Below are 18,262 nucleotides of genomic sequence, written 5' to 3' on the forward strand. Positions count from 1 at the left end.
TTTTTTTTAAGAGACTGACGACATGCCCCCCATTCAACTCCTGCCAAACACCTCATTACATTTATCGCTTTTTTACCTTTGTCTACCATTTTCTGAATATTTTTGAGTCCATCCACATTCTCAGAAATCTAATTACTGACACCTGCTCCAATTGTTGTCCATACATTTTAATATTCATTATTGGATTGATTTTTCTTTTTGTAAAACAGATCACCTGAGTTTTTGCTACAGAGAAACAGAAACCCCATTCATTAACCCAATGTTCTACTTTTTTAACAGCGTTCTGCACACACTTCTCCACATGCCCCACATTGCGCTGTCATCTGCATACAAGGACCTTCCTATCCCCGTGTCTATCTGAGTAAAAATGTCATTAATCATTAGATTAATCAGAATAGGACTGCTAACACTAACTATCTGAGAAAATGCAGAACTAACTTGTATAGTTCTTTTAAACAAGAAATTCTTGATCCAATTATACATTCTTCCTTTTATTTCCATTCCTTCTAATTTTATTAAAAGTCCCTCTTTCCACATCATGTTGTATGCTTTTTCAACATCGAAAAATACTCCTACTAACACTTCCTTGTTTACTTGTGCCTTTCTTATTTCAGCTTCCAAACAGAGCACAGAGTCCATTGTGCTTCGCCCTTTCTGGAAACTACTTTGATATGGTGAGAAAAGGTTTTTCTTCTCAATGATATGCACCAATCTGCTCATTAACATACGTTCCATTAGTTTGCAAAGGTTTGATGTTAATGCTATGAGCCTGTAGTTATTTGGTTGTGTACGATCCTTGCCTGGCTTTGCGATTGGCACTGTAACACCATGCTTCCAGTCAGCTGGTAACTTCCCTGACTCCCACACCTTGCTAAAGAGGCTTAAAATTATACTTAATGATGTCTCTGATAGATGTTTTACCATCTCATAACCAATATCATCTCTTCCTGGTGAAGTTTGTTTAACCCCTGCAAGCGCTTTCTTCAGCTCATACAGAGTAAACTCTGAATCTAAAGTACATCCAGATGGTCCTTTTTCTTCCAATAGTTGAGGATTCTTACTCAGGATCTGTTCCCTATACCTCCTCATTTCATCTGACAAATTTGAGTTACTGTGCACTTTAGTAAATGTTTCTGCTAGCGCCTCCGCTTGTTCGATGTCTGATATTACTAGTCTATCATTATATACAGGTATGCTGCTATTCTCTCCCATTTTCCTTATCATACTCCAAACTTCATTCATTTCAATATCTTCCCCAATATTGCTGCAAAATTCCCCCCAATAATTTCTCTTAGATGTCCGTATTACTCTCCTCACTATGGCCTGTGCTTTTTTATAATTAATAAAATCATTATAATTAAATGATCTTCTTACTCTCTTAAGTGCTTTATTCCTTTTACTAATTGTCTGACTACACTCCTCATTCCACCATGGGACGGCTTTCTTCCTGTTACCAGCCTTCTTCTTACCTATTACTTCTTTAGCAGTACTCTGAAGAACTTCACATATCTTATGATTAAAATCCTCTACATCTTCCATAGACTTACTAAATTCAGACATTATGTTATGACATAACTCCTTAAATTTGTCCCAGTTGGCTGATTTAAATTTCCACCTTGGCATTCTTTCCACCACAATTTGTACTATATCTAAACCGATTGTACTGCTGATAGGGAAATGATCGCTACCAACTGTACTTTGATTTAATACTTTCCAATCACATTTTCCAGCTAAACTTTCAGAGACTAGAGTTAAGTCTAACATCGAATATTTTCCTTGTGACAAATCAACTTTTGTATATCTTCCATCATTGATACACACTAATCTCACTAATGTCTCCATCAATCCACTGTAATCTGTGTTTGTACTCCCCCATAATGTGCTGTGTGCATTAAAATCACCACACCGTACCACTTTATGACTTCCATTTCCTCCAATATTTTCTAGCTTATCTTTGCTTAACCTGTCACATGGATTATAAAAGTCAATTATTTTAATACTCTGTACACCTTCCCATATTTCCACCACTGCAACCTCTTGCTCCCCATTTACCTCAACTGTTCTATACCCAATATCTTGTTTAATAAATGTTGCTACCCCACCACCATTTCCTTTATTTCTATCTCTTCTGACTGCAATGTATCCATGAATAAAAAAATTTAATTGAGGTTTAAGCCACATTTCTTGAACACATATAATGTCAGGACTATTTTCTTGATTTGTTATAAATTTTTGGAATTCTTGTCCATTGGAACTTAAACTTCTTGCATTCCATTGCAATATTTCCTTTCGTTTTCCTCTTCTTCGTGTGTTTTTCAGGAGGGTTTTGAACCAGCTGAATGAAACCTACTGTACTGGAGCGAGGATATTCTACCACATGTGTCTAAATCCTGTTTAAGACCATTTAAAGTGACATTTCAACAGTGCATTTGTTATATTCCCTGTTTCTGGACTTTAATCTAAGATCCTGAGGTTTGTATTTGTTATGTATATTCAATCCTTTTGTTTTGTATTAGGACCAGACTGCTTATAGACACCAGACAGACAATGATTTATGCAACAGATTCTCTTTACTCATCTCACTTGCACAAAAATAAATGCAGCTAGCAATTGAAATTGAAATTTGTATTAATCAAGGTCCCAGACTTGTGTAGTTTACACTTTACTGAGGACAGAAGGTAGTCTGTATTAGAGACCCTGGGAAAGTATTGCTATTTAAGAAATAATTTACTTGAGTACAAGAAGTACTGAAAAATAATTTGACTCAAGTAAGAGTAAATAAGTAGTTTGCTGGAAAAACTACTCAAGTTACTATGTTACAAAGTACTTTAGTATTATTATTTTTCTATTTTCACCCAAAATGAGGTGATCTTAGCAAGATGGAGAGCTAATTTCTGTTTTTCATTTCTGTTTCATTCATACTGGAAGCTGGAGGCTCACAATGCTTAGAGAAACGCAGCCCAGCATGATTTCTTCTCCAACAATCCTAAAGATCGCTCATATGATTTTATGTTTAACATCTACAACTTCACCTTTATTTAAGAAGGAGAATCTCTCTGCATCTGCTCATGTAGCTTCAATAATACAACAGACAAGTGAACTTTTCAAACAAAAACAATTGTTCTGAACTTTATATGTATGATTTTATTTGCATGTGAATGTAAATGTGGTGAAATTATAATTGCTAAACAAAGTGCATTGGACGATCTAGACCAGAGCAAGTGAAAGACACACAAATGCTGTTAACTGGTAAAATGTTTAGTTGGTCTGACTAGAAGAGACTCCATCCACAGAACAAAGACAATATACTGTATATCTGTGCATTAACAACAGACACATAGATAACTTAATATAAAATAAAACAGAATAACAAAAATAAGCAAATATATTCTGTGTATAAAATGTAATAGAGATCATGTAAATGTTTGAAGTAACATGTAGACTTTATATCTTTTGACACATTTATGTGCTATACTTGACAATCACGTTTATGATTATAAACATTTTAATCATTTTGGATGAGTTCAATCCAAACATTATTATATTTGTAGGCCTGATACTGAAGAGCCTGAAGATTTCTGCTGACAGACTCATCTGAGCTTCTTCCTCCTGTTCACCTTTAAATAAAACTAAACCTTCATTTGTCTGAATACTAAAGCAACATTAACCATTCAATATCACATGTTTCTAACACACATGCTGCTTTATTTCATTGTGAAGTCTGAGTCTCTTCCATCTGTATGAAACACATTTACACATTAATCACACATTTATTTCTCCTCATAGACACAGTAGTGAGACTCTTCTGTGGATCACCTGATGATTACTGCTCCTCTCATGATGATTTCAGAGATTTAAACCATGATTTAAACAATCCACCAGTGGTGTTTGGTGACTGATCTTCATCTACTCTGTAAGGTGAAACAGAAGAGAAAACAATCAGTGTTCAAAGTGCAAATTAGTTCCTATATTTCAATCACTGCTTTCTGAGTAAAAAGAAGATACATTAAATTCCTGTAATCAGATTAATTACTGGCTTTACATGATCCTGCAGAGATATTTGTGTTTTATATATTAAACATTTAAGTCATGAATCATGTTGATCTGTTTGTGTGTTTGTGTTGGTGTGACTCCTATTGAGTGACTGTAAAGAAGAAACTAATGAGTGTACGGCGTATGAATAAACCACAGGGAGCAAATACAAATGATATTCTGAATTAAAACACAGACCTTTAGTTAAAGCCGTTTGTCCTCTAGTTTAAACATGTTTGTAGGGCTCTTAGTAAATAACTGAAAGTAAAGTGAGTGTAAAGTAGTGTGACGTGTTGCTTGTCAAAGTAAAAACACACTAGAGACAGAGACATTTCTCATGTGAGGCTGGACGGCTGTGAGCTGAAGCTGAACGCACTGATTTTAGCAGGAGTGCAGCATTTTCCTACAATCTGACCAAGTCTATTTTCAAACTGAAATGATTCACTACTGACACAGTTAATAAAGCAGGTGTTGTTGAATAAAGCTGTGACAGTGTGCTTTTGTTCTCTTTCCTCCTTTGTGTTGAACATCTTAATAACTTCACATTTTGTTCTCACACAAACACTTTGTTGCAATAAAGCTCAATGATAATTTCCTTTCACGAAAATCTGAAAGGTTTGTTCACATATCAGAGGTAAATGAAGATCTCTTTAATATCACAGTGATGTTTCCTCACCTCAGGACACAGTTTGAGTATCGTAGCACGTCACTGAGCCGCTGCTTTGAGTCTCCGATCATATTCTCACTCAGATCAAGATCTTTTAAAAACTGCAGTGCTTTTGAGTTAGTCAAAGACTGAGTTAAAGAAGAAACATCTGTAATGCCACAGTCCCATAGACTAGAAAGACACAAACAGAGGAAGAGAGATTATCTTACAAACAAATCATTAAGGAGAAGAATTTTGCACAAATATAATGTGAACTCAGACTCATTGTGAGATATTGAGTATAAAGTGTTTTAGTTTAAACTGTTGAAGTGATTTTAAGCATTTTGATTCTTGTATATGAAGAATGTTACTGACCTCAATCTCTCTAGTTTACAGTGTGAATCCTTCAGTACGTCACATAAGTGCTTCACTCCTGTGTTTCCTATTATATTCCTGCTCAGGTTCAGCTCTCTCAGGTGTGACGGGTTTGATTTCAGAGCTGAAGTCAGGATGACACACTGTTTCTCTGTAATACTGCATCCATACAGACTGAAGACAGAGAAATAACAATAGTTCACATCTATGATGATCATCTTGTTGAAGAGCTTCAGCAGCATTTAGTTTCCAATAGTCTGTTTTGAAACCCAGTTACACTAGTTCTGTGTGCTGAAGATACTGTTTCTACTCTTTCATTTTAACTATTTATTTGATCTCTCTGTTCTTTATTCTCTGTTGAAAAGGCAGATTTCTGCATATCTATTTAACTAGATGTGACCAACAGGGAAACCCCAGAAAGTGCACTGCTATAAAGAATAAAACATAAGCTCTGATGTCTTGAAATAAATAAACTTCAATCTCACTGTAACTGCTGTACAGTATAATGATACTAACTGTAGTTTCTCCAGCTTGAATTGTGGGTTCATCAGTAGATCACTGAGGTTTTTCACTCCAGAGTCTCCTAGTTTATTCCAGTTCAGGTTCAGCTCTCTCAGGTGTGACGGGTTTGATTTCAGAGCTGAAGTCAGGATGACACACTGTTTCTCTGTAATACTGCATTCATACAGACTGAAGACAGAAAGAGAAAATGACTCAAATCCATGTTCAGTTCATGTGTGAGTTAAATTAATCATGAATAAATGTCATACAGTCACTAATAAACCAGCAAAAACATGGAAACTTAATGATAGAAACAAACAAACCAAGACAGGAGCATTTGAGGATACTAGTTACAATCCAAGTCTGGATCCGTCCTCACTCCCAAAAATAAGTGAATTTATCACTCTAGATGAATATAAAATTGTGTTTTATCTCTCCTACATGTTACATGGTATTCTGGGTGGTTGCTAGAGTGTTGCTATGTGGTTGTTAGGGTATTCTGGGGGTTTGCTATGAGATAGATAGATAGATAGATAGATAGATAGATAGATAGATAGATAGATAGACAGATAGATAGATAGATAGATAGATAGATAGATAGATAGATAGATAGATAGATAGATAGATTAAATGAGTTCATGAGTTTGAATGAGTTTCAATGGATTAGAAATAGTTCACAGAATGTCAGTTTAATTGAGTCTAATGGGCTTCAGTGTGTTTAAATGTGAATTTTGTCAGTTGGAGTTTGAACAGTCGTGGCTCATCTGAACATTCCATCAGTGAAAGTCAATGGGATTTTTCCGAGTTTTAATAGTCATTTTTAGGAAAACCGTAAGTCCGATCAGTTAGAAAAGATAAAGCACACTAAGTCAGAACAGTCTGAAGGTTTGAGCCGAATTTGGTAGATCTAGCTTTAAAGCTCTAGGAGGAGTTAAAGTCAGAAATGTTAGTCTCAGAAAAATAAGTTTAAACAGCATTTCAGTAAAGCTGGGCACACATTTAACGACTAGCTAAAACATCCTAAGACTGAGCTCAACACACAGCGATTGTTTCCTGCGGCTGAAGCAGATTTAAATACTTACACACGGAATCTGAACACCGACTGTAATCGCCGACTGAACGCAACTGGCTCTGACTGGACGCGTTTGAGCGCGATCAGTCATAAGTATCAATTTACATTCATAATCGGCCGTACAATCGTTAAAGTCGCATGAAATCAAAATTGACAACTCTTATTTTTTTATGGAATATTGTAGTATTTATTATCAATAATTTATCCGTGCACTTCATTATTTAAATTCATGTGCCCTCGTAATCTTTAATCAAAGACATTAACCTGCTCTCCCCCTCAAAACGACTCATCGTCTCTTCCTGTCACATGCTATAATGGCGGACACACACCGTCAGTCAGTCTCTCTCTCGCTGTTTAGTGCCGTTGATCGTCCTCGTCATCCTCAATAAATAAGGTTCTTACAGTAATGTGAGGGTGCTCGCAGTGAGTCCGGTGGAGAGAAATTCCCAAATGGGCATTCAGATCTGCCTCCATTTTATTAGCAACACCCAACTTCCAATGATCCAATCAATTCCCGAAGTAAGAAATCAAGTACCGCCCTCTCATTTCAGATGCCGTTTCACTCAGATAGACGTCACAGTAGAGAAGAAAAGACAATCGCAACTTCCGCTTCATGCCGACTTTAAGTGTGTCCCCGGCTTAAGTTGGCTTTTCCAAGCCCAAGCTTTACTCACCCTCAAGCCATCCTAGGTGAATATGACTTTCTTCCTTCTGATGAACATAATCAAAGAAATATTAATAAATATCCTGATGCATCCGAGCTTTATAATGGCAGTGAACAGGATCAATGAGTATGAGCTGAAGATCCACATCCATCCATAATAAACGTACTCCACGCAGCTTACAGCTCGTTCAAAACAACCCACAAATGCATTGCAAAAAAGCCCGACCAACCAGGTTGGATGGATGTGGATGGAGACACTTTCTTCAGCTCATACTCATTGATCCCGTTCACTGCCATTATAAAGCTCAGATGTGTCAGGATATTTATTAATATTTCTTTGATTATGTTCATCAGAAAGAAGAAAGTCATATTCACCTAGGATGGCTTGAGGGTGAGTAAATCTTGGGATAATTTTCATTTGAAAGTGAACTAATCCTTTAAATAAAACTATTTCTGAATCTTTCTTCAGATGGAGATGCAGCGCTACAAATGATGTGACTTGTGCCCTGTTGACTTAAAATAAATTAAACAGTAAATACAGTATAATGATACTAACTGTAGTTTCTCCAGCTTGAATTGTGGGTTCATCAGTAGATCACTGAGGTTTTTCACTCCAGAGTCTCCTAGTTTATTCCAGTTCAGGTTCAGCTCTCTCAGGTGTGACGGGTTTAATTTCAGAGCTGAAGTCAGGATGACACACTGTTCCTCTGTAATACTGCATCTAATCAGACTGAAGACAGAAAGAGAAAATGACTCAAATCCATGTTCAGTTCATGTGTGAGTTAAATGAATCATGAATAAATGTCATACAGTCACTAATAAACCAGCAAAAACATGGAAACTTAATGATATAAATGAACAAACCAAGACAGGAGCATTTGAGGATACTAGTTACAATCCAAGTCTGTATCCGTCCTCACTCCCAAAAATAAGTGAATTTATCACTCTTAATTGAATATATGGGATCAATATAGAAACAATAGAAAATTAACATTTAAATGGACTATTTTCATTATTAATGTATGAAAATTTGGTACATGAATCGATTATTTAGTCATTACAGGTGCTTTTTGGGATTTTCCTTAGTTGTCAGTTATAATCATCAAAATTAAAAGAAATAAACATTTGAAATATATCAGTCTGTGTGTAATGAATGAATATAATATACAAGTTTCACTTTTTGAATGGAATTAGTGAAATAAATCAACTTTTTGATGATATTCTAATTATATGACCAGCACCTGTACATGAATCGATTATTTAGTCATTAGAGTGTAATTTACAATCTCTAAATACACATTTTGTTTAATAAAAGAAGATTTAGTGAAAAGTACCATTAGTCCAGTATAAATGTAACATTTCAGAATAATCTACTTGTGTAACAGTTTTGTTGTGTTTTATTATCATGGTGTTGCTGTCTGTGTGTGTTCCCTAGTTAGTGTTCTTGGTTGTTAATTAGTTCCTGCAGCTGTTCTGTTTTACCTTGATTACTCTGTCTGTGTATTTAAACTCTTAGTTCTGTCTGTTCATTGTTCTGTCGTTTATGTTGAAGTGGTTGTGTTTTATCTCTCCTACATGTTAGATTTGTGATTAAAGACAGTGTTATTGTATTCTCCATCGTCGTGAGCTTCATTACAACCAGCCATTCATGACAATTTGTTACACTGTTTTTTTAGTCTGTTCTCACTTCTGTCTTGTTTCACAGCAAAGATTTGTCAGATTCCAGCATATGAAACACTTTTATAGCCACAAAGTTTAAAATGCTTCAAAGTTTAATGCTCTTTTTACTGATACACATACAAACCCATTAACTAATACCATTTCTGAATCTTTCTTCAGATGGAGATGCAGCGCTACAAATGATGTGACTTGTGCTGTTGTCTTAAAATAAATTAAACAGTAAATACAGTATAATGATACTAACTGTAGTTTCTCCAGCTTGAATTGTGGGTTCATCAGTAGATCACTGAGGTTTTTCACTCCTGAGTTTCCTAGTTTATTCCCGCTCAGGTTCAGCTCTCTCAGGTGTGACGGGTTTGATTTCAGAGCTGAAGTCAGGATGACACACTGTTTCTCTGTAATACTGCATCTACTCAGACTGAAGACAGAAAGAGAAAAGACAATGACTCAGATCTATGATGATCAACTAACATGTTTAGCTTCATCCAGCAGACTTTTGCTGACAAATAAACAGGGATATCCAGGTGCAGGTAACATGGAGAAAGACGACACATTGTTCATTTAAATATACTACGACATTGTAACAATACAAAGGTTGAAATAGTCAATCTATTTATGTTAGTTTACACATTCATTTCATATAATCTTTAAGGTTCTTTCGTGTCAATGTCACTCTTGGTTTGATCACTGGGACAAATGTGTTTATGTCGGTTGTTTTCAGACACATTGTCGACTCACTAACACTTTACAATAATCTTTCATTTGTTCACATTAACTACATTAGTTAACATGAACCAATGATGGACAATACTAGTACAGCATTTAATAACCTTAATGTAAGTTTCAACATTTACTAATACAGTTTTAAATAAAAAAGTTTTCTGTTAACATTAGTTAATCCACTGTGAACGAACATGAACAATGAATAATTGTATAAACGAACATTAACAGATTAAGGAATGAAAGTATTTCCTGAAGCAGAAGACAATCAAACAAGTTTTGGAAAAGGTTCATCTGCTTTAGTGCTGCACCGTGAGGCAGTGTCACGTCTGTTCTGGGTTTAGTTTAGTTTATGTTTTCATGTCTTTTATTTTGTATAATTCTCACAGTCTTGCTCCTCATGTGATCTTGTCATGTGCTCCCCCTGTTCATGTGTCATGTTCTGATTGGTTCCTTGTTTCATGCGTCACGTTTTCATTGGTTCATTGTGTTCAGGTGTTTCTTGTTTGTTCATTAGTGTCTGTGTGTATATATAGCCCTCATGTTATCATTGTCTTTAGTCTGTCTTTGTTCCCTGTAACTGCTGTTGGTGAGGTTTATGTTCATGTTTCTTAGTTTTTTTGTTATTATAATTTTTGTTCACGTTTATTTGAATAAAGTAGTGGTGGTGAGATGAAGCTTTCCAGCCAGATGTGTTGAAAAGTGGTTCATTTCTCGAGGCTTTGAATGCACACAGAGACACATGATGATCAATGGAAATATGGTGCAGGAAGTTTAGTTTGACAGCACAAAAATGTGTGTTACATGGTTCATGATACATTAACATACACAAATAAATAAATAAATAAATAGTTTGTAGCTATAAATAAGTAGCTGTGAAGTATTTATGTTCAGTGTTGTTTTATAATGTTTCATAATTTTGTAACTGGGCAATGCTGTTGTTGAACATACGAGAAAAAACAAAGTTCTTTAAACCAGATAAAAAAGTGAAAGTGATTAAGGTGGACTGGACAGAGAGAAGTGGAAGTGCTTGTGTAACACGAGAGGAAAAAACACATTGTTCCGCCAAAAATGAACACCTTCTTGAAGCACTTCACTCAAACGAGGCTTCGAACGTCACCGGTGACGTCATTTCACTAAAACAATACAAGCCTCGATACGGAGCTCCGGCGGGAAGATCCTGATGTTCTCGACACAAGCTTCGAAGCCTCGATATCAGGAGTAACATCACTAGAATAAAGCTGCACTTGTGTTCAGACAACTTGCCTTCGGTGGATCTTATTACAGGCAGATTCTGATAACAGATTTCTAAAATGCATTTGTTCAAAAGTTACAGTAAATGCTGCACCAAAATTAGACATTTTACATTTTGGGAAATACAAACATTAAACTGAAAGCAGTTATGAACAGTTCTGATGTCACAAAAAACTTTGTTTCACAGCAATCAGTAAACATGATCACATTCAGCAGTCGTGTTCAAAAAGAGCATCAATATATACACACTTATATTTAATTTACACAGAATTAACCTGTGAAAGTTAGGAAAGACATCTCTGTGTTTATAGTGCAGCTGTTTTTTCAATCTATCACTTATTTGAAGAGTTTTCTAAGCTCTGGAAGAAAACCATTGATCTCCCTCTACAGTAACTGAAATAATTAAATTACTAATTAAATATTTAAAGCTTGATGTCACATTTAAATTGTGTGTTTTTAATTTCCTGTTTAATTGTATTTCTTTACATTGTTGTAGCTGAGAAAAAAACTGCTCTGACTGAAATATGTGAGGAAATATTATTATCAGCTTCAGTCATATTACATTTAAAAGTAATGTAATATTTTAAATAAATGAACAATACTCACGTCAGTGTTTTGAGTCGACAGTGTTTATCCTGCAGTAGAGCAGCGATCTGATTCACTCGTGTGTCTCCTAGTTCATGTTCACTCAGATTCAGCTCTCTCAGGAGTAACGGGTTTTTACCCACAACTCTCTCCACATACTGACAGGCTTCATCTGCAGCAGCACTCAAAAACCTGCAGAAGAGTCAATTCAGTTCTCAACTAAATGTCTGTTGCATTACAAACATGATTGATAAGATAAAAAACTCAATTATTGTACTAAAGACAAGCTCTAGTTAGTTATTTAGATTTAACACTTTTCTTTGAACATTTAAATACACAAATAAATGAAGAGTTCATTTGCAAAAACAGTTAACTCCATTTTTATTAATTCTCACAAATCATGTTTTTTTATTGTGCATTCCAAGTAATATCAATCAGACTGCAGTTGGGTTGTTTTGATTAAGTAATAATAACTCCAAAAAATACAGGTAAATTAAAAAATTAAAGTTCATTGAAAGTATGTTTTTTTATATTTATTAAAAGTTTGCTTTTTAGCAAAAGCAGATTAAACTCCACATTTCATGTTTCAGAGTTAAACAAAACCAAGTAATTGCATTTAAAACACACTCAAACACACGTGTGCACACAAACACACACACTAACAGATCGACACACACACACACACACACACACGCACACACGCACACACACGGACAACCAAGGGTTCATCATGTAAGACGTGTATGGTGTACAAGGACTTACAGGAGTCGAAATTATAAATCCTCGATCACTTTTAGTCAGCTTTGACAAAACTTCCCTCAGCTAGCGCGTCTTTCTGAAGTGACTAGAAGCCTTGTCACCTGACCTGAATACTGTGCGCTGATTCGCTAAAACGGACTTATCGGTTTCTGTACACAAACAACAAGGGCGCTTGTCGGTTTCTGCTGTAAAACGTGAACTCGTGATGCCTGACAGTGGACAATACCGGCTTTAATGACCAAATGGATTTAGGGTACAGAACGTGCTATATGTGGAGAATAACACACAGCAGTTTTTTTTTTTTTTTTTTTTTTTTTTTTTAAAGTGGCGTTTATCGGTTTTTGCAAATGAACACTTCAAATATATAAATACTTGAAAATGAAGTCTAATAGAGATATTTAAAAAAGTAACTCGAGCGACACTCAGTCCTAAAGCAAACTCATAAGAACAGAAACGTCCCACAGAGCAGAAGGGCAAAAGCTCACTAGATCATGATTTTCAGTATGAATACAGAGTGTGAAATTAAGGCCTCAAGATCTTTCTGGCTTTTAAGCAGGAGGAGTGAGAAACATCAGCAGAGAAAACTGGCTTGTGAAACTGCATGTTTGTGAACATCTGGAGACTCATAGACCTGCTGTAGAGATACAGTGAATCTGGACTTGATGGAAAACAATTGTGTTCAGAAAACAATTTGATTAAAAGGTTATCTAGAATTTTTAATGAGAAGTGTGCACAAAAAACAAAATTGTGCATGTTAATTGTCAAGGTATACCATACTCCAGAATAGCACATATACTGACCCATAATGTCTATTTGACCTGTAGCTTGAACCACAACTAAACTGTGTTGACGGTTATCATCATCATGTCAGAACCTGCAGCATCTGATCTGATCTTGATCATTTTGATGCAACAAATTGTCCAGCTTATTGTATAACTAAAATAATATATTTGTTATGAATATTTAGCCTGCATAGAACTAATTTTGTTAATTATTTCATCCCGTCTCACCTCAGTGTCTTCAGCTGACAGTTTGGATCCTGTAGTAAATCACTGAGCTCCTTCACTCCTGATTGTCCAGGATCATTTCCTGTGAGATCCAGCTCTATCAGGTGTGAAGGGTTTGATCTCAGAGCTGAAGCCAGAGCTTTATAACCTTCTTCTGTTACACTGCAGTTAGAGAGTCTAGAACAGGAATGAAAACATTCAGCTGATTAATCAGTTAAACCTGAACAACAGAAATCCTCAAAGTGAATTTTATTTTTGTTCTTTGTACAAAAGTACAGAAAGTTTGTTGTAAAAACTGACAACTGAATATGGAGGCAAACAAAAGACACAGAGAACTTTAATATGTTAGACATCAACATCACTTTCAATGTTTCAATTATCTAAAACTGTAGAGCTGTGAAAGACTTTGATCTGAATGATTCACAACAAGCAACCTGAAAATGGTCAAAAAATGAGAAAATTAAAGTTTGGGAATCACCTAATTAAAGTCCAGACTTCAACTCAGACTCATTGTGAGATATTGAGTATAAAGTGTTTTAGTTTAAACTGTTAAAGTGATATTAAGCATTTTGATTCTTGTATGTGAAGAATGTTACTGACCTCAATCTCTCCAGTTTACAGTGTGAATCCTTCAGTATGTCACATAAGTGCTTCACTCCAGAGTCTCCTAGTTTATTCCAGCTCAGGTTCAGCTCTCTCAGGTGTGACGGGTTTGATTTCAGAGCTGAAGTCAGGATGACACACTGTTCCTCTGTAATACTGCAAACACTCAGACTGAAGACAGAAAGAGAAAAGACAATGACTCAGATCTATGATGATCAACTAACATGTTTAGCTTCATCCAGCAGACTTTTGCTGACATATAAACAGGGATATCCAGGTGCAGGTAACATGGAGAAAGACGACACATTGTTAATTTAAATATACTACTGACATTTTAACTATACAAAGGTTGAAATTGTCAGTCTATTTATGTTAGTTTACACATTCATTTCATATCATCTTTAAGGTTGTTTCGTGTCAATGTCACTCTTGGTTTGATCACTGGAACAAATGTGTTTATGTCGGTTGTTTTCAGACACATTGTCGACTCACTAACACTTTACAATAATCTTTCATTTGTTCACATTAACTACATTAGTTAACATGAACCAATGATGGACAATACTAGTACAGCATTTAATAACCTTAATGTAAGTTTCAACATTTACTAATACAGTTTTAAATACAAAAGATGTCTGTTAACATTAGTTAATCCACTGTGAACGAACATGAACAATGAATAATTGTATAAACGAACATTAACAGATTAAGGAATGAAAGTATTTCCTGAAGCAGAAGACAATCAAACAAGTTTTGGAAAAGGTTCATCTGCTTTAGTGCTGCACCGTGAGGCAGTGTCACGTCTGTTCTGGGTTTAGTTTAGTTTATGTTTTCATGTCTTTTATTTTGTATAATTCTCTCAGTCTTGCTCCTCATGTGATCTTGTCATGTGCTCCCCCTGTTCATGTGTCATGTTCTGATTGGTTCCTTGTTTTATGTGTCACGTTTTCATTGGTTCATTGTGTTCAGGTGTTTCTTGTTTGCTCATTAGTGTCTATGGTGCAGGAAAAAACTTTTTTTTTTGAGTGTGACAGCACCAAAATGTGTTACATGGTTCATGATACATTAACATACACAAATAAATAAATAAATAAATAATTAGTTCTGTTAAGTATTTATGCTCAGTGTTGTTTCATAATGTTTCATAATTTTGTAACTGGGCAATGCTTTTGTTGAACATACGAGAAGAAACAAAGTTCTTTAAACCGGATAAAAAAGTGAAAGTGATTAAGGTGGACTGGACAGAGAGAAGTGGAAGTGCTTGTGTAACACGAGAGGAAAAAAAGACACATTGTTCCACCAAAAATGAACACCTTCTTTTCGCACACTAATTTTGTACTTAATATACTAAAGATTCTTCATTAGTACTTCTTAAGATAATCTTAAGAACATCTAAGTGTACTCAACTGTGCTATTTTGAAACACCATGAAATATGAACTAAAATGTGCTTTTAATATACTATCTTTGTATTTTAAAAATGTGTTTAGTTAACACTTGTAATAGACTATGGGTTCAAGTGTGCTATAAGTGGTAACCAATTACTGATTTGATGTGATAATCTGTGTTGATTAATTTACTAATAAACTTTTGCGGTAATTTCCCTCTTTGTAAACGCGCAACCTGCGAGAATGAGAATAATTATGCGCAATACCCGCACCAAAATTTAGACCCTGTATGGTATCGATTTAATACCGATATACCGGTATTAGATTGTGGTACCGTACCGAAGCCAAAATTGTGGTATTGACCCATCCTGAATGGCCAAAAATCACATGAAATGCGATTTTTACAAATCCATTGCTAATTACATCATCAATGTTGTATTTAAAATACTTTTCTAATTACTCTGCCTGAAAAGTAATTTAATTACTCAATAAGTAACTTACTAATTACTTCTTAAAATCCCTATAAACCTTGACCGGATAGACAATAGAAAGGAAACTCTTTTAATAATTTAGTCAAACATGGAATAGTTTAGCCTTTTATAGCTTTTTAAAACATTTTAACTTTATTAAAACATATACTATAATACTTTTATTTACTTTTTAATACTTAAAATTTTTTAGTAACAAATAGGAATGTCAGAAAAATCTAGTAGTCGGTACTGACACCACCAAAAGTGCACAATACTCGATACCAAAGTCGATACCACGGTAAAAATATATAAAAATACAAATAAAACAATGCTATATATTTTTTTCCAGGTAGGTCTAATAGTACTAAGTAAAAATACCACAGAAATTGAATAATCAAATATAAAATAAATCTGCATAGTCATAACTGTATAAATTAAATATAGATTAATCCTTATTTAAGCTTTTCTTTTGTTGTTTGATAATGGACGGAGACAATATGCTGTTACACTTGCTGTTCGTATTCACATAACCAACGCGAATATATGCCAAGACGGGCATTTTGACATAACTGTGTGTGTATTTGAACATTTATGTGAGAGCACACTGACTGAAATCCGTCTCTCACAGAGCGCGCACAGTTTTTTCTCTCTAGGACATAGCTTACATTTTACAGTAATGTTCTTGCCTACCTGTGTCAAAAAAGTGAAGTAATTGGATTATTTCCATTCTGCAAAACAGCCACTCACTTCTGCCGACATCTTCAGACAGCGTCTACACAGCCAACTGGTGCGAAGTTGCAAACTCACGCGCAACTGCACTACAGCTAACAATTTTAAAGAGGCAGCGTTCACTTTTACCTTTAGACAACAAATTTAGATTTTAAATTCAATATTGATTTAAACAGAACCATTGAACTAATTTACAGTATGTAACGCAAGTACATTATAAGCAACTGAAATTAAATTACCTAAAAATGAACAGTAATCCCTTACTTTACTTTTCAGTGGATAAGTAATTTAATTACAGTAACGCATTACACCCAACACTGCTCCAGAATAGCACATATACTGACCCATAATGTCTATTTGACCTGTAGCTTGAACCACAACTAAACTGTGTTAACGGTTATCATCATCATGTCAGAACCTGCAGCATCTGATCTGATCTTGATCATTTTGATGCAACAAATTGTCTAACTTATTGTATGACTAAAATTATATATTTGTTATGACTATTTAGCCTCCATATTTTGTTAGCTTGCATATTTTGTTAATAATGTTCATTATTTCGTCCCGTCTCACCTCAGTGTCTTCAGTTGACAGTTTGGATCCTGTAGTAAATCACTGAGCTCCTTCACTCCTGATTGTCCAGGATCATTTCCTGTGAGATCCAGCTCTATCAGGTGTGAAGGGTTTGATCTCAGAGCTGAAGCCAGAGCTTTATAACCTTCTTCTGTTACACTGCAGTTAGAGAGTCTAGAACAGGAATGAAAACATTCAGCTGATTAATCAGTTAAACCTGAACAACAGAAATCCTCAAAGTGAATTTTATTTTGTCAGGGTTCCCACTCTTTCATGATCACCAGATTCAATGAATTTCAAGGACTTTTTAAATTTATTTTATATCAAGCACCTATCAAATTCACATCCCAGCATATGGAGCGTCATGAAAGACCTCTTACAGTTCTTAACATTTTAACCCTCCTATTGCATTTGCATCCATTTTAACCCAGAAGAGGTTAGAATCATTTGTACATTAATTATGGAAATATATTAAAACCAGCTGCAGCTTTCTTATCCCTAATATTAACAATCTTTCCACACTTTTGGTTTTCATTTTTTATGAATCATTACTTGAGTAAAAACATTATAGACATATAGAGAGAATATTGTAAAAAATAATTAATTTTGCAATTGAGTGAAAAAAATCATATGGATCGTAATTGTCAGAATATATATAATATATTATAGACATAAGCTTGCAATTCTGAGAAAAAAGTTAGAATTGAGAGATATAAATGAGCACTTCTGAGAAAAAAAAATCTGCAATTTGAAAAATTGCAATTTATATATCTCAATTCTGACTTTATAAGACACAATTGTGGCTTTATAATCACGCAATTCTGACTTTTTAACTCGCAATTGTGAATTTAGGGTAGAGTGGGGAGAACGCCCCCTTGAGGGACAACTAACTACACACAATATGCATAATATTCTTATTAATAAGTAGGGGTGGGTGATATTTACTCACTATAGAGTGAGTAAATAAAGACAGAATTTTCATTTTTGGTTGAACTATCCCTTTAAGGACAAGTCGCAGCATGTGTTGTCTGTCCCTTTAATGCGCGCATCTTATATGTTGACACGCATTCAGTTGTCTCTCAACTGTTTACTTTCACTTTACACTTAACCGATGGTGTAAACCTTGTGTGTATTTGACAGTTTTAGCAGAATAAGATGCGAATGATAACTTTTTCCAGCAAATGCAGTGTTTGACAGGCTTTTAGA

At 34.9% G+C, this 18,262-nt stretch overlaps 1 protein-coding gene across 1 annotated transcript in view; it reads right to left on the reverse strand.

Moving 5' to 3' along the window:
• LOC127522225 (uncharacterized) overlaps positions 1–18,262 on the reverse strand; it is an 884,749-nt gene that overhangs the window by 618,050 nt on the left and 248,437 nt on the right. The window contains exon 42 of the mRNA XM_051911962.1: positions 5,570–5,743. Within this exon, the coding sequence (XP_051767922.1) occupies positions 5,570–5,743 (174 nt within the window). The remainder of the gene's footprint in view (positions 1–5,569; positions 5,744–18,262) is intronic.

The sequence above is a fragment of the Ctenopharyngodon idella genome, chromosome 2 (assembly GCF_019924925.1).
Source record: "Ctenopharyngodon idella isolate HZGC_01 chromosome 2, HZGC01, whole genome shotgun sequence".
Lineage (NCBI taxonomy): Eukaryota > Metazoa > Chordata > Actinopteri > Cypriniformes > Xenocyprididae > Ctenopharyngodon > Ctenopharyngodon idella.